Here is a 19517-nt window from a genome sequence, read left to right as displayed (position 1 = left end):
TCCCACTCTGGACCACGTGAAGAAACTTTGACCCTGCTGGAAATTGCTATCCCAGTGTGAAAGCACATTAAAAATTAACGTAAAGTAACTTGCTTTTTTATTTGGAAATAACGCAGAGTCATCAAGGCAACCACCATAGCTCAATGCAAAGAGATTGTAAACTCTTTTAAAACTGATACGAAATGTTTCAGAGTTCAGGACTGGTTACAGGCAATAACTGACTAACATTTACCTCTTTCTAATTAGTTAGCTACTCCAGCTCCTTTAATATTGTTAACTAGTTTATTATTTATTAACTATTTTAAAATACCTTGCACTGGGCTCACAAGCCATGGCAAATTGGCAGTCACGTCCAGCACAATTACTTTTGACTGTCGACAGTGGCAAGAAAATACAGCAAGAATAATCATCAAACTTGTATCAATCCCAACTCAACATAGGTTGCAATAGCAACATGCAATATTATGTACAAACTGATTAATGCATTTATATGAAATTCCTTTATCTACTATATTATCAAAAGTGTTAGTTAATTCAAAATAATCGATTTCATGCAATATCCCATATATAATTTCAACCCCATTTAATATTATTTCAATGCTCATCATGTAAAGATTCAGAGTGACCATGATACCATAACAAAAGCAACAAAGTGTATTTACCTTAATGAAGTAAAGCATCCCACAGCACATCACAGGAGCACCACGTCATTGGGGCAGCACAATGGCACAGTGGTTAGCACTGCTGTCTCACAGTGCCAGGTTCGATTCCCGGCTTGGGTCACTGTCTGTGTGGAGTTTGCACATTCTCCCTGTGTCTGCTTGGGTTTCCTCCGGCTGCTCCGGTTTCCTTCCACAGTCCAAAGATATGCTGGTTCGGTGGATTGGCCATGCTAAATTGCCCCTTAGTGTCAGGGGGACAAGCTAGGGTAAATGCATGGGTTTATGGGGATAGGGCCTGGGTGGGATTGTGGTTGGTGCAGACTCGATGGGCACTGTAGGATTCTATGTAAATCTAACTCTAACAAATGAAGCATTAGAATCATAGAATCCCTACAGTGCAGAAGGAGGCCATTTGGCCAATTGAGCCTGCACTGACCCTATCCCCGCAAATCCAAGAATTTACAAAACTAGCCCCCTGATACTAAAGGGCAATTTAGTCTGGCCAATCAATCTAACCAACACCCCGGAACACCCGGAGGAAACCCACGCAGTCACAGGGAGAATGTGCAAACTACACACAGACAGAGACCCTAGGCTGAAATTGAACCCTGGTTTCTGGCACTGTGAGGCAGCAGTGCTAACCACTGTGCCACCGTGCTGTCCTTATAACACTGAGCAACATAGGGATATGCTAGGGCTGATGACCAAAAGCTTTGTCAAAAAAGATAGGTTTTAAGGAGCAGAACAATCAGATTAGTTTCAGGCTGCTTTGACAAAGATCTGGTATAGACAAGGTTGACTAGGTTCCTGTGCTGTAAACTTTAGCCTTCTATTTACGATTAGAGGATGATATGGCAACGTTGTCACCACGAATCTATCAATATTTGCTGAGTTTTCTAGTTTATCAGACGTAGTACTGGAAGATGCTGCAACTAAATCAAACACACTTACCATTATGCTCTCAAATATTATATAATTGCACTTTAACACTTTGCATGTTTGTTACTGATAACATGGAAGTGCATGTTTAGCGGTGTGCCTACAGGTTAGACGTCCATGTTAAGTGCTATTCTGAAGATTTCCACTCTTCACAATTCCACTTGGGAAATATATCAGAAGAAATTTTGTTTTTGGCTCTGAATCCCAGTCACAAGAGATGAGTTATTCTGGAGGAGATAGAAATGAAATGTGAGCATTGAACTGCGTGTCAACTCTGCATTCAGTCACCTAAGTAAAGGCAAGATTATGAATTTGATTCTATAAGGCATTTGGACAGGTACATAGATAGGAAAGGTTTAGAGGGTTATGGGCCAAATGTAGGCAAACATGGTGAGCCTAGATGGCTTTTTGGTCGGCATGGACCAGTTTGGGCCAAAGGGCCTGTTTCCTTGCCATAGATTCTATGATTTTATGGAGTCCAATTAGGACTTGAGCAACAGCCAATAGCTCTAACCCTAACCCTAACGATGGCCTAGTGGTATTATCGCTAGACTATTAATCCCCCAGAAACTCAGCTAACATTCTGGAGACTTGGGTTCGAATCCCGCCACAGCAGCGGGTGGAATTTGATTTCAATAAAAAAATCTGGAATTAAGAATCTGCTGATGACCGTGAAACCCATTGTCGGAAAAACCCACCTGGTTCACGAAAGAACTTTAGGGAAGGAAATCTGCCATCCTTACCTGGTCTGGCCTACATGTGACTCCAGAGCCACAGCAACATGGTTGATTCTCAACTGTCCCCTGAAGTGGCCTAACAAACCATTCATTTCAAGGGCATTTACAGATGGGCAATAAATCAGCAATGCTCATGTCCCAAAAATGAACTCAAGAAAAAACCCTCAGCCTTCAGTATGGGCGCTGCAATCATCACTGGCTGTCTTAGCGAAGGAAGAGAGTCTGATCTATGAGTCTAGCAGGCAAAGGAAGAATGGGGTTCATAGATTGAATTACCAGAGGCAACAGAGCTACCATTAAGGAGTCAGTTACTTGGACATGATGAAGGAGGAATGCATAATAAGGCTCAGCCTCATCTGGGATGGTGAATGAGATGTCAGCTCACAATTGCCCACAATTATTTCCAGGCCATTGTCTTTCCTTAGTTTGTCAAGACACATTGGGTCATTGGGGTCAGATGCATGCTCTTTTTAACCAGTGACAAGGGGCACTGTGGATGGAAGCATAAAACCACAAAGAGACATTGACAGATTATTTGAGTGAGCAAAACTGCGGCAAATGGATTTCAATTCAGGCAAATGTGAGGTCACCCAAACTGGACCTAATAAGAACACTTTTTGAATGGTGAGAAGCTAGAAACAGCAGCGGCCTATCGGGACGTGGGAGGCCCAGGAAGGTGGATCTTTACAATTCCATGAACAGAAAGTAATCAAAAAGGCTTTTGAAACACTGGGCTTTATATCTACAGAACAAGAATACGAGGTGGTAGATGCCAGATGATTCAGCCATAAAAAAGCCCTGGCTAGACCACCTAGAATAGAATCCTAGAATCCCTACAGTGCAGAAGGAGGCTATTCAGCCCATCGAGTCTGCACCAACTACAATCCCAACCAGGCCCTATTCCCGTAACCCCACATATTTACCCTGCTTATCCCCTGACACTAGGGTCGATTCATCATGGCCAATCAACCTAACCCACACATCTTTGGACTGTGGGAGAAAACCGGAGCACCCGGAGGAAACCCACGCAGACACAGGGGGAATGTGCAAACACCACACAGACAGTGACCCGAGGCTGGAATTGAACCCGGGTCGCTGGCACTGTGAGGCAGCAGTGCTAACCACTGTGCCACCATGCCACCCCATAGTACATGTGGAGTACTATGACCAATCTTGGGCACCACTTCTTAGGAAGGATCCATTGGCTTTGGAGGGAATGAAGTGCAAATTTACTAGCATGATCCCTGGATTCCAAGGGTAACATGTTAAGAGTGATCAAACAAACAAATTCTGGGGATTGTTTCCCCTGGAATTTAGCAGGTTAAAGGGTGATTTGATCAAAGTTTAAATATTAAGGGAAACAGATAGGATAGATAAAGGGAAATTATTTCCACTGGATGGACAGCCTTGGACCAAGAGCATGGTCTGACATTTTGGGTGTAAAATTAGAAAACACTTCTCACCACAAAAGGAGAATAGAAGTTTGGAAGTGCCTTCCACAAAAGTCAATTGACACATGCTCAATTGTTAGTTTTAAAACCAAAATTGAAAGATTTTTGTGAAGCTATGGTGCAAAGGGATCTGGAGCAACTATGGTGTTAGATCAAAGAACAGCCATGATCTCATTTAATGGCCGAACAATCTCAAAAGGCAAAGCTTAAGCTGGAGTCGGTTTAGCTTAGTTGGCTGGACAGCTGGTTAGTGACGCAGAGCAATGCCAACACCATTGGTTCAACTCCTGTATCAGCCAAGATCATTCATGAAGGCCCTGTCTTCCCAACCTTGCCCTCACCTGAGGTGTGGTGACCCTCAGGTTAAATCACCACCGGTTGGCTCTCCCTCTCAAAGGGGAGAGAATCCTATGGTCAGCTGGGACTATGGCGACTTTACCTTTCCCTTACTTAGATGCATTGTTAATAGGACAGGAAGAAAGAAAGGTTGTTCACAAACCCAAGCAAGTCTGTGATGGAATTTGCAGACTTGCTGCCTGTTTCCTCTCCATGGGATTGGGATTTGGGAAATATAGTAATGCCAAATAGTGTCGGTCACCTTAATGTAGGTTGGAACCACTTCAGTTTGGAAAACACAACTTTAATTTCTGTTTAGGATCATGGAGTCCTACAATGCAGAAGGAGGCAATTCGGCCCATCAAGTCTGCACCGATCACAATCCCACCCAAGCCCTATTCCCATAACCCCATGCATTTACCCTAGCTAATACCCCTGACAATAAGGGGCAATTTAGCATGGCCAATCCACCTAACTCACACATCTTTGGACCGTGGGAGGAAATCAGAGCACCCAGAGGAAACCCAGGCAGACACAGGGAGAATGTACAAACTCCACACAGACAGTGACCCAAACCGGGAATTGAGCCCACGTCCCTGGCATTGTGAGGCAGCAGTGCTAACCATTGTGCCACCGTGCCATCCCTAGATTTCCAGCTGATGAATTAAAAATTAAGATTTGTCATAAGCACATCTTTGTGGCATGATATATTACTCAAAAAAATGTATTAATGGACCAATGATTTACAGATATGTTGTCCTTTGTTTTTTACAGACACCATACTTTTGGCCATCAAACTGTTGGGAACCAGAAAACACTGACTATGGTTAGTACTTACATAAGATATTTCTCATTTTCTGTGCAGCAGGCACAATAAGTGAAGGTTACTTACAAATGTATATATACAAATACGTGGTTTCATTTCAGTAGACTGAATTGTAGCATTTATCTAAATATGCCATGAGTTACTGTTAACAATTTTATAAAGAAATAAGTCATGTATATCACATGACATGTTTAAAACACATAACTTGCCTTGGCATTCTACAGTAGACTCTGAAGAAAGCAACAATTTAAAATGAGATAAAACCAAAATATTGCAGATGCTGGAAATCTGGAATTATAACAGCACGTGCTGGAAAAAACAAGCAGGTCTGACAGCATCTGTGATTTGCTATATATTTAAAAGGGTTGCAGGTTGCTTTAAGAACTGATCATATGATTTAATGATTGCCATTAGGGTGTTTGCACAGGCTACTGTTTTACTTGCAGTTTGTACTCTGTACAGGCAAGACCTCGAATAAATCCCATTGTTAGTTCAAATCTACATGTGCAAACCCCATTCTTTTCTTTTGGTTAAAACCAACAACCCCTAACGGAGTGAGAACATTACATGGTTTGAGTCCAATCTGATTCTTCTTTGGGAACAGTTTGGAGAAAAGTCATACAGTGAACATGAAATATTATTCTGGCCGGAATCTTACCAGCGTTCACGCCGGCAGGATTTTCCCAACCCCCCGCAGTGAACGGAGATTTGGCTGGCTGCCACATTTTCCGAACTCGCTGCAGTGGGAGCGTGGCGTGAGCGGCAGCTAAGATTGCGCCCTTTGTTTCTCACAGGTGCTGCCAGACCCGCCAATTCTTCCAGCACTTTCTCTGTTCTTTTGTCTCAAATGAGGTTGCTGAATGGGGAATAATAAGCAAACTGTTGTTTTAGAACACTGGCTGGAATTTTCCAGCCCTTTCCACTTGCAGGAATATCTGATACCACTGATGTCCACAAGCATTTAAATGCTCTTACTGCCTCCATCACAGTGAGGGATACCTGTCGCTGTGGGCCAGAAAATCCCAGCACAAATAAACTGTTTTATATTTATCTCAAATCAAAGAAATAATGTAATAGTCTCATAAGAAAGTAAGGATGTCAGGACACCATTGTGTTAATCTAGTTCTGCCTGTTCTGTGCAAGAAACATTTTAGGCATTTTCTAGGTGGTATTCCAATTTATCAAGGAGATCTGTGACATCGCTGCGGCACGGTGGCACAGTGGTTAGCACTGCTGCCTCAAGCTCCAGGGACCTGGGTTTGATTCCCAGCTTGGGTCACTGTCTGTGTGGAGTTTGCACGTTCTCCCCATGTCTGCGTGGGTTTCCCTCCAGGTCATCCAGTTTTCTCCCACAGTCTAAAGATGTGCGGCTTAGGTGTATTGGCCATGCTGAATTGTCCCTTAGTGTCCCGGGATGCTTTGGTTAGAGGGATTCATGGGGTAAACATATGGGGGTAGGGCCTAGGTGCGATTGTTGTCGGTGCAGACTCGATGGGCTGAATGACCTCCTTGAACACTGTAGCGATTCTATGATTTGGACATGGCAAAATTGTTGGAATTTTACCCCCTCCTATAACTTTAAAACAATTCTTTTCAACCCTGATTGATGGAGTACAGATCCTGAATGTTACTGACTCTGTTTTGTAAGTGTTAATGGAGGTTAATTTTTCATACTTCTGGTCAGCACACACCCATGGTGCGGCTAACTCATGTATTGCCTAAGTGGTTTTCTTTGCACCCCAAGATGATGTTTCTCTAGGATGAAAATTCCTGCATGATCGTCATCAATAAATGAGGGCTCATGATGGCAAGCAGGTGTCGATGGCCTCAGGTGGAAGAGAGGTACAAATGCAAACCTTGCCTCCATTAGGGTGACCATTGAGAGAACCTTCAGGATTCTCCCAAACAAAATCCGAATTCGTCTGAAAACTGGAGTAACTCCTGCCGATATTTTTAACGGGATTTTCAGAATGAATCTCCCACATTCTAAGCACTGCAGAGTAACCGAGTGAGATTCACACTGAAAAGGGGGCAGGACTCTCCCACTGGAAAGGCCGGCAGCATAGCACTGAGCGGGCCACTGCGCGTGCGCTGGTCTGCCAAGGCAGAGATCACAGCGCATGCGCACTAGCCCTGCACTGCTGGCCTCCCGATCGCTGGCCAGCTCGATCGCTGGCCAACCCCGCGACCCCGCATTGCTGCCCCCCCCCCCCCAAGTCGCTGGCCTCCCAGAGCAGCCCAATGTCTCCCCCCCCCCCAACCCCCAGCCAGCCCCGATTTCCCCGACCCACACCCCCAGCAGTCCCCACTGCCCCCCCCCCCCCTCCCCCACCAACCCCGGGTCCACTAATTGCATTTAAATCACATAGAAAATAAGATTAAAATTACTTCCATGCCAATTTCTGGTGCGGAGCAGGCACTGCTGGAAATCCGGCACTGGACAATGCTATCGTGGAGGGAACGCATGCGCGAATCCCGCACACTGCCCGCCGCGAGATTCTCCCAGCCTGCTGCACTAAAATATTAGTGCACAGGGTGGGAGAATCGGATGGGAGAATCGCGGCCCTGATCACTAGCCTGTCAAGGTCATATGGATCATAGAAGGTAATCATAGAAATCCTACAGTGCAGAAGGAGGCCATTCGGCCCATCGAGTCTGCACCGACCACAATCCCACCCAGGCCCTACCCCCACATATTTACCCGCTAATCCCTCTAACCTACGCATCCCAGGACACTAAGGGGCAATTTAACATGGCCAATCAACCTAACCCGCACATCTTTGGACTGTGGGAGGAAACCGGAGCACCCGGAGGAAACCCACGCAGACACGAGGAGAATGTGCAAACTCCACACAGACAGTGACCCGAGCCGGGAATCGAACCCGGGACCCTGGAGCTGTGAAGCAGCAGTGCTAACCACTGTGCTACCGTGCCGCCCAAATGACAGCATGTGAAGGTCCCCATATTCAACAAAGTCACACACATAGGCTTCGATCAGGGTCCATGCCAAATCCCGTGGAGATGGAGAATTGGCGATCGAGACAGAACCTGGGAGACCCTAGTCAAGAATCTGCATGCAGGTGACAGATGCATGAAGGTCACTGGACATCTATGTTGGGACAGAGGTGTCTTTGGGCAGCGGCATCTGTGACTGAGTAATCCTCTCAGGATATCCCCCGCTCACCCCAAATGGGGAGGCAGCTGGAAAAGGTGCCCTCAGCATAGGTTGTCCCACTTTCTCCTGCCTGGGGAACCACACGCTGCAGGATCATCATTCTTGTGCTCGAAGAAAGAAAATGTTACATTTTACAACTTGGGATGTTAGAATACGCAAGAGTGACCGTCCAGAAAGAAGAGTTGCAATCATTATCACATGAGAAATCAAAACTCCAAACTGGCATCGCTGCCTTCAGTGCAGCTCACCGTTCTGCGGTGCAGCAGCTGAAGGAACAAACAGGAGATATGCTTTGAAGAAAGGCTGACAGCGACCTTGTGGGCGGCAGGTGGCACAGTGGTTAACACAGGGACCCGGGTTCAATTCTAGCCTCGGGTCACTGTCTGTGTGGAGTCAGTACATTCTCCCCGTGTCTGCGTGAGTTTCCTCCGGGTGCCCGGTTTCCACCCACAGTCCAAAGGTGTGCAGGTTAGGTGCATTGGCCATGCTAAATTGACCCTAGTGTCAGGGGGATTAGCAGAGTTAATGCGTGGGGTTACAGGAATAGGGCCTGGGTGGGATTGTGGTCGGTGCAGACTCGATGGGCTGATTGGCCTCCTTCTGCACTGTAGGATTCTATGATTCTTGTGTTCATGGAATTGGTTTTGCCATCCGGAATAGGATCTTGGATGCATTGCCAGAAATCCCAACTGCACTCACAACAACTTCACGGACACCCCCCTCAGCCATACTCAGAATGCCACCATCATCAGTGCTTATGCCCCAACCATTGACTCCGATGAAGATTTCAGGAAAAGTCCTATTCTGGGAAGAAAAAAAATATCCTCCAGGGGGACTTTAATGCCAGGATTGGCTGTTACACTAATGTTTGGAGCGAAACCATTGGAAAAAATGGGCTTGGGCAAAACCAATGCAAATGGAATCTGTCTGCTGGCAAAGTGTGCTCAGCAGAGACAAAAAGATAAGATGCTGGAAAATCTCAGCAGGTCTGACAGCATCTGTGGGGAAAGAATAGAGCCAACGTTTCGAGTCAGGATGACCCTTTGTCAGAGCTAAGAGTAAAGAGAATCAGCAGAGATTTAAACTATTGAGGTCGGGGGGGGGGGGGGGGGGGGGGCGTGGAATTGGACAAAGGGAATGTAAATGAGGATACAAAAGGCTGAGAAGGTGCTAAAAGTGTCCATTAAGTGATCAGAATGCGAGAATAGCAGAACAGAGGCACAGATTGTTAAAGGACTGCCTGAGGAATGTGGCAGTTGCACTGATGGGGTTGAGGGGAGGGGTGTGTGGTAAGAAGGAGAGCTGGAAATGGAGAAGTGGAAAAATAGAAGTGAAAAAGAAGGATGATAAAATGGATGAATGAGGTGAAATGAAATGGAATAAAATGGATGGAAATGGGGTGAAGGTGGAGGAGAGAGTTCATCCTCTAAAGCTGTTGAACTCAATGTTCAGTCCGGAAGGTTGTAAAGTGCCTAATCGGAAGATGGTGTACTGTTCCTCCAGTTTGCGTTGGGGTTGGCTAGAACATTGCAAAAGGCCAAGGACTGACATGTGGACAGGAGAGCATCATTGTAACAAAAACCTTCTCCTGCCAGGAGGACACATATAAAACCACACGGAAGTATCCGAGATCAAAGCATTGACACCTCCTGGATTACGTTATGAGGGGCCTTTGTGGACTGATAATTCTTTGTTTTATTGGGGAGCGTGTTGGGTTTGTTGTATGACATTAGGGTTCTGTGATAGTTAGGGAGTGATATTACCATTGTTCCAGCTGATGGGTGGGACGAGCCAGTAAGGTCACGGGAGAACCAGGAAATCGGGTTCGCGCCCGATAGCTTGCCTCTCGCGATCTTACCGGAACCGGATATCCCAAAAAGAGCGCAAGGCTGATCTCAATATTTAAATCACATTTAAATATGATTTAAATATTATTAGTGAGCCCAGGACGCTATTGGCTGGGGTCACTTGCATCTGTGGCTTTGCCGTGGAAGATTCTCTCTGGCGAGGATCACGTCTGGTCCCCATTGGGGCGGCACGGTAGCACAGTGGTTAGCACTGGTGCCTCACAGCTCCAGGGACCTGGGTTCGATTCCCGGCTCGGGTTGCTGTCTGTGCAGAGTTTGCACGTTCTCTCCGTGTCTGCGTGGGTTTCCTCCGGGTGCTCCGGTTTCATCCCATAGTCCAAAGATGTGCTGGTTAAGTTGATTGGCCATGATAAATTGCCCCTTAGTGTCCCAGGAAGTGTAGGTGAGAGGGATTAGCGGGGTAAATATGTGGGGTTACGGGGATAGGGCCTGGATGGGATTGTTGTTGGTGCAGACTCGATGGACTGAATGGCCTCCTTCTGCACTGTAGGGATTCTATGATTTCAATGATTTCTGTGATCAACGGGGGCCTGTCGTGTTGGCATCACCGGTAGAAACGGAGGCCATTGAGCCCCCGCTCCCCCCTCCCCATCCCGGGAGATCAGGTGCAGTGCCAGCCTGGCACTTCCAGCCTGGCACCCCGGGGAAGAGGGACATGCCCAGACTGTGCCCTAGCATTGCCTCCTGGTACCCTGGCACTGCCCCCTCATTACAGGTTGGGGGAACCTCCTTTGGGAGGGGTGGGGATTCCCCTTATGTGTGGTGAAGTGGGGCAAGGTTGATGCCTTTGTAAGGGGAGGATTTGCATTGGTGTCCTCGTGGGATGGGAGTAGTGCCCGGATGCTTGTGGGATAGGGTGGCACCCTGTTGTCTGTGGGGGGGGGGGTGGTGTCTCGATGCCTGTGTGGGAAGTTAGTGGGGTGCCTGTGAGGGTGGGAGTGGTGGGGGTGGGCATCTTGATGCCTATTGGTGGGGTGGTGGGGGTCACCCTGATATCTATGGGCAGAAGGGGGTTCATCCAGAAGGCCATTGAGGGTCTTCCACATCTGTGGGAAGGTGGTGGGAGGGAGATTTTATCACAGATCGGGGCACCATTTAAAGATGGCTCCCCAATCTCTGTGGAGCTGGTTGTGCTGACTCTATAAGACCCCGGCCCACCTGAGCGACAGCTCAGACCACACCCCCAGATTCTCTGTGCACAGGAAATCTGGAGTGAAAACTCAGACCAGTTTTCAGTCTGAACTTGAGACTACCAGATTTTGGGAAGATTTTTCCCGTAGTGTTGGTGGGTGCTGGCCTGCCCCTTGGTTGGATTTTCTGACTCCGCATACTCTGTACTTAGCTTGATTTCATTGTCTGTTTCCTTCTGTGGTAAGGCACAATGACAGATTGTAAAGGATAAATAGAGTGTCAGTCGGAATTACAAGCTATTAGGATGTCTATCCAGTTAGACATTGTCCCCTGGACCTCAATTAACCATTGACCTGCATGCAGTCAACTATTTGGCACAGTGCCTCATTGCTAGACACCAGAGTTTGACTGGTAAATTGGGTCAATCACACACTCAGTAACACAGATCACTTCTGAATCCAGTTTCACAATTTTGGAGCAGTCCGTTCCAAGAATTGAAACTAGCCTAAAAACAAAAGAAATGCATTTTGTAAAGCAGTGTTCATAGCCACAGAACATCTCAAATGTGCCTCACAACCAAGGGATTATTTTTAGAATCATAGAATCTCTACGGCGCAGAAAGAGGCCATTTGATCCATCAAGCCTACACTGACAACAATCCCACCCAGGTCTATCCCTGTAACCCCACGTATTCATCTTGCTAACCCCCCTGACACAAAAGAGCAATTTAGCATGGCCACTCAACCTAACCCGCTCATCTTTGGACTGTGGGAAGAAACCAGAGCACCCGGAGGAAACCCACGCAGACACAGAGGGAACATGCAAACTCCACACAGACAGTCACCCAAGACCGCAATCAAACCCGAATCCCTGCACTGCGAGGCAGCAGTGCCACTGTGCCACCCAAGTGGAGTCACCATTATTTTGTAGAAAAATACACCCACCAGTTTGTACACACAGCAAATGAATGTATGGCCAGAGAATCTACTTTAGATAACATTGGTTGAGGGGAGTGATAGTGGCCAGGGCACAGAGACAGTCCTGTTATTTTATGGGAATTTTTGCTTAGATGGTGTTAAAAAATACCCAGTTCATGGCTGATAGCAATATTTTAGAGGTAATTATTAGTTCTGGGAAGATTTAAGTTAATGTAGAAAATGGGATAAGTGCAACTAAGGCAACTTGAAGACACTTAAAGGGTTGGAGCCATGTTGACTTAAGGGGTTAACAGGTAGCAAGGTAAAATCACATCTTGGTGGGCTTACCTAGCTGGAGTGTTGACTTGTGGTGTCTACACTTGCAAAGAAATGCAACCCAGAGAGTTGATTTACTTGGGGAGTTAGAGTTTAAATAATAGAGTTTAAAAGCATTCAATGAGTGCTGGAAGACCACATTGTCATGGAGATGGATGGAGCTTCAGAAAGTTTTATTTGTCTATGTGTTTGCTGGGGGAGTGAGTGTTCCATAGCAGGGGGAAAGGTGCTGATGTTAGCAGGCTTCAGGCAGCAAAAGTATTGCTGTTAAAAGCAAATTACTGCAGATGCTGGAATCTGAAACCAAAAGAGAAAATGCTGGAAAATCTCAGCAGGTCTGGCAGCATCTCTAAGGAGAGAAAAGAGCTGACGTTTTGAGTCCAGAAGAGCCTTTGTCAAAGCTAAAAGGCATAAAAAGAGGGAGATATTTATGCTGTAGGGTGAGGGATTGAAAGTTGAGTCACAGCGACAAAAACAAGGGGAAAGGCTAAGAGGTGCTAATGGCAGCCCACGGAGAGTATAGAAGATGTGAATGGCCAAATGGCAGAGAAGCTAAAATCAGAGGGTAAACTGTGACAGATGAAGCTGTGGGGGGAGGGGGGAGATGGGTGAGAGAGAGGTAAAATTGAGAAAAGGGGGGAAAAGGGAAGCAAAGGGAGAGAAAAGTTAAGAAAAGGGGGATAAAATAGGGGGAAAGAGTGGGAAGAAAGGAAAATTAAAGACAGACGATGAAGAAATAAAAGGTAGAGAAATTATTGCTGTTAGCTGGCTCTGTGTAAATGGGGCTCAAACGAGATCTCAGGAGTCATTCGATGACTCTGTACTGGTCGGGCTCAGATCCTGGGGAGCTGAGTAGCTGGCAGAAAGTCACTGGTCCACGCTGAAAGGATTACGGCTCAGATGAAGCATTGGGAACCATTTACAGCTTGCTTTAGCTGGAGAGATTGAAGCTTAATGAAATTCAGGGTCAGTGCCAACCTAGTGAAGCTAGCCAGCCATTAAAGAGCTGAAATTGTGCCAGTAAGTAGAGGCTGGAGTGGAGACTCGGAAATCCAAGGGAACAGAATCTCAGGAGACGAAACTGAAATCCTGGGAGGTGAGCAGCCATTGAGGCAGTTCATGTTGGAGCAGCTTTGAGAATTTCAGAGGCTTGACCTTTGAAAGTGAAAACTTCAAAGCACCTGAGGAGGAAAGCAGAGTTTCAGTGAGATTGGTTGACTCATAGTGTTTACTGACATCTGGGTGAGTTGCTGAGAAATCCATGGAATCTATCTTGGTTGCATTTTCTTTTCATTGTGCAGAAGGACCACAGTTTGCCTCTTAGTTCACCAGTACCTCATACTAAACCTGCATGTTAGAGTATGAAATAGATATTGTAAATTGTTTTATATTTTTTAGTTTTCAGAGTAATGTTTATTTTAATTTTATCAATGCACATGGAATCATATGGCTTTATTATCTCAGCAAGTTTCTTGAATCTCAAACCTTGTCTACTTTTTAAAAAATGATTAATCCCTAACTGGATTTTATCAAAAACCTGGTCCAGGTTTAAAAGAATTACTGTAGTCAGGCACAGTCTAGCACTTCCAATCTTGTAGCACTTGAGTATTGCACCAAGGTTAAGAATGGTTCCCAAAATAAACAAGCAGCTAACCTTTGCTACTGATATCACCAGAATATCTTTGATCTGTAGAGTTTACCTCATTAAAATATTAGCAATGGCTATCCTTCTGCCTATGGATAGATACATCTAGGATGCAGTCAAAAGAGGCATTTTGTAAAAGTGGCACTACATCGGGGGCAAACTGTTTAAGATATTCCCAGAAGGCCTCCACTGTAGGATAACTATCTATAATTGAATTATGGCTTTCATTGAGGATTGAGACCAAGATCCTTGGGTGGGCACTACTACTGGTACTGAAACATTCATCCTGGCATTGAGGTGCCAGATGTTAGGGATGCTGCCAACAAGGAAATTCCCTGCATCGGAATTCCACCCCCCCCCCCCCCCCCCCACCATTCCCCCACCATTCCCCCACCTTGCAACCTGTACCCTTCAATGTCACAGTTTATACATTTGGGTCAAATGAAGGTTCTGCCACAAACCTAAACTGACGGACACTGGCAGTCTCAGTTTGGATTTTCCATGCCTGGTACTACACTAGAAGCATAATTACACCATCCAGCCCATGAAAATATGCGGCCCTGAAAATGGACCTTAGGCAAGCGGGATGGTGGCAAGAGCATCCTTCCCTGCTTGGCGACCGTAACATTGACAGGAGGTCACCAGAAACTGCATTTAGCAATTTGCCTGGAATTTGTGCAGATCCTCTGGCAGAGTAACAGTGGCTAACGGGATGAAACACAGAGCAAAGTTGCGGTGCATAATTCTTGAACAAAGCCTCTTGGTAAATCAAGTCTTGTAAATGTGTCTGACATAAATTCACTGTAGTGCAGCAAGGCATTGTGCAGCCTTGTTTAAATTGCAGACGTTTAAATGATGATCACCATATTCATTTTTATTGCTTTAGAATCACACAGTTCAGTTGAATGCCATTCTGTCTATTGAGACTGTGCTGGCCCTTTGAAAGAGGTTTCCATTTGTCCCACTCCCCTGCCCTTTTCCCCATACTCCTGTGGATCTTTCCTTTTCAAGGATATGTTCAATTCCCTCATCAGATTCATGGTCGAGTCTGCTTCCACCTTCCTTTCAGAAGGTCCATTCGAAAATGTAACAACTTGCGCTGTAAAACTTGGTACTGACTTCTGCACGCGATTATTTTGGTCCTTTAAGGCTGCAATAAATGTCTTGTTTCTATTCACAGCGGTTTACCTCTGCAAGCGGACAATGCAAAATAAAGCACGACTTGAGTTAGCAGACTATGAAGCTGTGAGTACCCTTTTGATTCATGTAATGTGAATGACAGCATTTACTGACTGTTTAGATAAGCATTGAGTCACTCACCAAACATATGAGTATCAGCATCATTAGGTACTTAAAAATATCTCACACGATTCAGCTTTTAGAAAATGTCTCTCGAGTTTTAAAATAGTTTTGAGTTTGAATTTTAAATTGCAATGAACTGAATAATACTCAGATTATGAAGAGCATGTTAAATGAGTCATAGGCTAATTATTTTAGGACTGGTTTTTTTTTGTTTCACCCGCGCTCCCATTATGCGATTGTATGAGACATCTACAGTCTTGAAATTTTTACAAACGTTACTCAGACATACAGCACATGTCAAAACAATGGCAAACCACTTTCAGCAGAAAACAAGACCCCATTTAAGAGATTAACAATTAAAATTGCAACCAGTTAAAGAAAAATAACGATGCCTCTTTGAATGCAAAAAGCTCAACCCTGGCACAGAAGGTTTGCTGGGCTAATGACAAAAGGCAGGGGGGTGGATTTGATAAATTGCTGTTCCAGAGAGCAGGCGTCAACACAACAGGTGGGAATGTCCTTCTTCTGTGCTGTATCCACTCTTATGGTATTTGCACAAAAGTCCATTTGTGGCAATCCTTTGTTTGTGGCAATCCTTTGTTTAAATATCTACGTTTGCATTTTGGGACCAAAAAGAGGTTACGGCATAAAATATCAGCCAAAGCATTGGCACAAAAATGACATGTAGGAAGAAGCCTAAAAATACCCGACACCCGTTCATCTGATTATCTTATCCTGTGCATCTGTTTCTATTGACAGAGAAAAATCTACCATACAGCCTTAACTTTAATGTATTAAATGCCAGCTGCCTCTATTGGGAGAATGATAAAGAGTTAACAGTGTTGCAATCTATTGAACGTGGACTTCCGATGTTAGTGATTGTGTACAATATAGTCCACAGAACAAGAGACGTTAACAGTACAAAAGGAATCCTCTTAATTATTATTAGCCAGATCTTCACTGGAGCAATGCAAAACTAGTGCAACTATCCTGCTCTTTCCAAAAAGTCCTGTGTCTTCCTCTGCATCAAATATTTCTCCAATTTGCCTCTTAAAAAATATAATTTTCTCTGTCTGAGTCACACCTTGTTATGGAGAATGATATGCTCCAACAACTCTCTGTGTAAAGACGTTTCAACAAACCTCCCACCCTAGTGGCAATTTTAAATTGATGATCCCTCATGACTAACATCCCAACTTCCGTCCCTGACTTTGTTAAAGCCTTGGACCCAACCATGGACGAAAGAGCTGACTCAAATGGTGAGGTGAAAATGATTGCCCGAGACATCAAAGCAGCATTTAATTGAACATAGACTGGAATTCTCCCATCCTGCCTGCCACTGGAATTGCAGCGGGCAGGGGGCGGACCATGTAAAGGTCCATTGAAGTTGGGCGGGAATCTCCGGTTTTCAGGTGAGCGCGGCTGGAGAATTCCGCTCGAGGAAATCTCTCTGCCAGTTTATATCATTCTGCCCACAGAGCAAGATGATTATAGTTATTGGCGGCCAATCATCTTTGCCCAAGGACATTGCTGCAGGAGTTCCTCGGGAAAGTTAGCATCCTAGCCGCAGCCATCTTCAGTTGCTTCATCAGTGAACTTCTCCCTATCATAAGGTCAGAAGTGAAGCTGTTTGTTAATGATTGCGTAGTGTTCAGTATCATTCGTGACTCCTATGATGGTGAAGAAGGCCGTTCAAGTCTCCAGGAAAGAAAGATCAACCCTCCAGGACAATGCTGTGTGCAACCTTGGAGAAAAATCATCGGGACGTTAAAAAAGGATTGTTTTTGGTCTTTTAAAAAATATTTCTCTTTACCAAATATAAAAATATTTAAAATGGAAAAAAAAAGGATGTTTCGGTGGCTGTCAAGATTCGTCCAGTTGGGTAGTCAATCTTTTTGCTTTCTGAGTGGTGTAGGAAGGAAATGGAAAAGGATGTGTTGGCTGACCAATGGCTGGAGCATTGGGCAAGTCATGTGATGCAACCTCCGTTTAATCACGGTTGGCAACACCAATGTAGCAAGATAAGATTTAGGCTTCAGCTGATAAGTGGCAAAGTTATATTCACACCATATAACTGCCAAGCTTTGACCCATCTCCAACAAGAAATAATCTAATCATATCCTCTTCACATTCAACGGCACTGCCATCACTGAATCCCACACAATCAACATTTTGGGGGTCCCCAATGACCAGAAGCCAAACTGGACCAGACATGTAAAAACCATGGCTACAAGATCAGGTTAGAGGATGGAATGCTGGCCACATACCTGGAGATTGCTGCTCCAACAACACTCATAGAATCATAGAATCCTTACAATGCAGAAGGAGGCCATTCAGCCCTTCGAGTCTGCACCAACCACAATCCCACTCAGGCCCAATCCCCATAATCCCACATACTTACCCTACTAGTCCCCCTGACACTAAGTGGCAACTCGCATATCTTTGGACCGTGGGAGGAAACCAGAGCACCCGGAGGAAACCCACGCCGACACGGGAGAACGTGCAAACTCCACACAGACAGTGACTCAAACCGAGAATCAAACTCGAGTCCTTGGCGCCGTGAGGCAGCAGTGCTAACCACTGTGCCACTGTGCCGCTCAAGAAGCTCAATACTGTATCATCCAATTTGATGGGCACCCCAAACACCACTTTCAACATTCACTCCCTCTGCCATCAAACACAGCAGTGTGTACCAATATAAGGTGCATGGCCACAACTAACCAAATTACTTTCGACAGCAGTTTCCAAACTCATTACGTCTACCATCTAGTAGCACAAGGGCAGCAGACACATGGGAACACCACCATCTACAAGTTTTCCTCCAATCCACCCATGATCCTGACTTGGAACTATATCGGTGTTCCTTCACTGTTGCTGAGTCAAAATCTTGGAACTTGCTTCCTCATAGCACAATGGGTGTATCTACACCAGATAGATTGCAGTTGTTCTCAAGGGCAATTAGGGATGAACAACAAGTTCTGGGCTCTCCAGTGATGCCTAGATCTCATGAAAGGTTAAGTATAAAAGGAAAATCCATATTAAATCTCTTTTGTGCTGGAAATAGTCCTAAATGGGGATTTTCGGGCCCCCATTCCCAGGACACCTTGTAATGCCACATTCAATGACATTGCCATCACTAATTCCCCACATTTTGGGAGTTCTCAATTGACCAGAAACTGAACATAGAACATAGAACATAGAACATTACAGCGCAGAACAGGCCCTTCGGCCCACGATGTTGCACCGACCAGTTAAAAAAAAACTGTGACCCTCCAACCTAAACCAATTTCTTTTCGTCCATGAACCTATCTACGGATCTCTTAAACGCCCCCAAACTAGGCGCATTTACTACTGATGCTGGCAGGGCATTCCAATCCCTCACCACCCTCTGGGTAAAGAACCTACCCCTGACATCGGTTCTATAACTACCCCCCCTCAATTTAAAGCCATGCCCCCTCGTGCTGGATTTCTCCATCAGAGGAAAAAGGCTATCACTATCCACCCTATCTAAACCTCTAATCATCTTATATGTTTCAATAAGATCCCCTCTTAGCCGCCGCCTTTCCAGCGAAAACAATCCCAAATCCCTCAGCCTCTCCTCATAGGATCTCCCCTCCATACCAGGCAACCTCCTGGTAAACCTCCTCTGCACCCTCTCCAAAGCCTCCACATCCTTCCTGTAATGTGGGGACCAGAACTGCACACAGTACTCCAAGTGCGGCCGCACCAGAGTTGTGTACAGTTGCAACATAACGCTACGACTCCTAAATTCAATCCCCCTACCAATAAACGCCAAGACACCATATGCCTTCTTAACAACCTTATCTACTTGATTCCCAACTTTCAGGGATCTATGCACACATACACCTAGATCCCTCTGCTCCTCCACACTATTCAAAGTCCTCCCGTTAGCCCTATACTCAACACATCTGTTATTCCTACCAAAGTGAATTACCTCACACTTCTCCGCATTAAACTCCATCCGCCACCTCTCGGCCCAACTTTGCAACCTGTCTAAGTCTTCCTGCAAACTACGACACCCTTCCTCACTGTCTACCACACCACCGACTTTGGTGTCATCAGCAAATTTGCTAATCCACCCAACTATACCCTCATCCAGATCATTAATAAATATTACAAACAGCAGTGGCCCCAAAACAGATCCCTGAGGTACACCACTTGTAACCGCACT

At 45.4% G+C, this 19517-nt stretch overlaps 1 protein-coding gene across 1 annotated transcript in view; it reads left to right on the top strand.

Moving 5' to 3' along the window:
* The window catches only part of LOC144504901 (regulator of G-protein signaling 7), a 416072-nt gene that overhangs the window by 331371 nt on the left and 65184 nt on the right, over window positions 1-19517 (top strand). The window contains exons 5-6 of the mRNA XM_078230649.1: window positions 4900-4951; window positions 15204-15268. Of these exons, the coding sequence (XP_078086775.1) occupies window positions 4900-4951; window positions 15204-15268 (117 nt within the window). The remainder of the gene's footprint in view (window positions 1-4899; window positions 4952-15203; window positions 15269-19517) is intronic.

Source organism: Mustelus asterias, chromosome 15 (genome assembly GCF_964213995.1).
Source record: "Mustelus asterias chromosome 15, sMusAst1.hap1.1, whole genome shotgun sequence".
In the NCBI taxonomy this organism is placed as follows: Eukaryota; Metazoa; Chordata; class Chondrichthyes; order Carcharhiniformes; family Triakidae; genus Mustelus; species Mustelus asterias.
The sequence above is the reverse complement of the archived record's forward strand: the minus strand, read 5'-3'. Positions and strand labels throughout refer to the sequence as shown.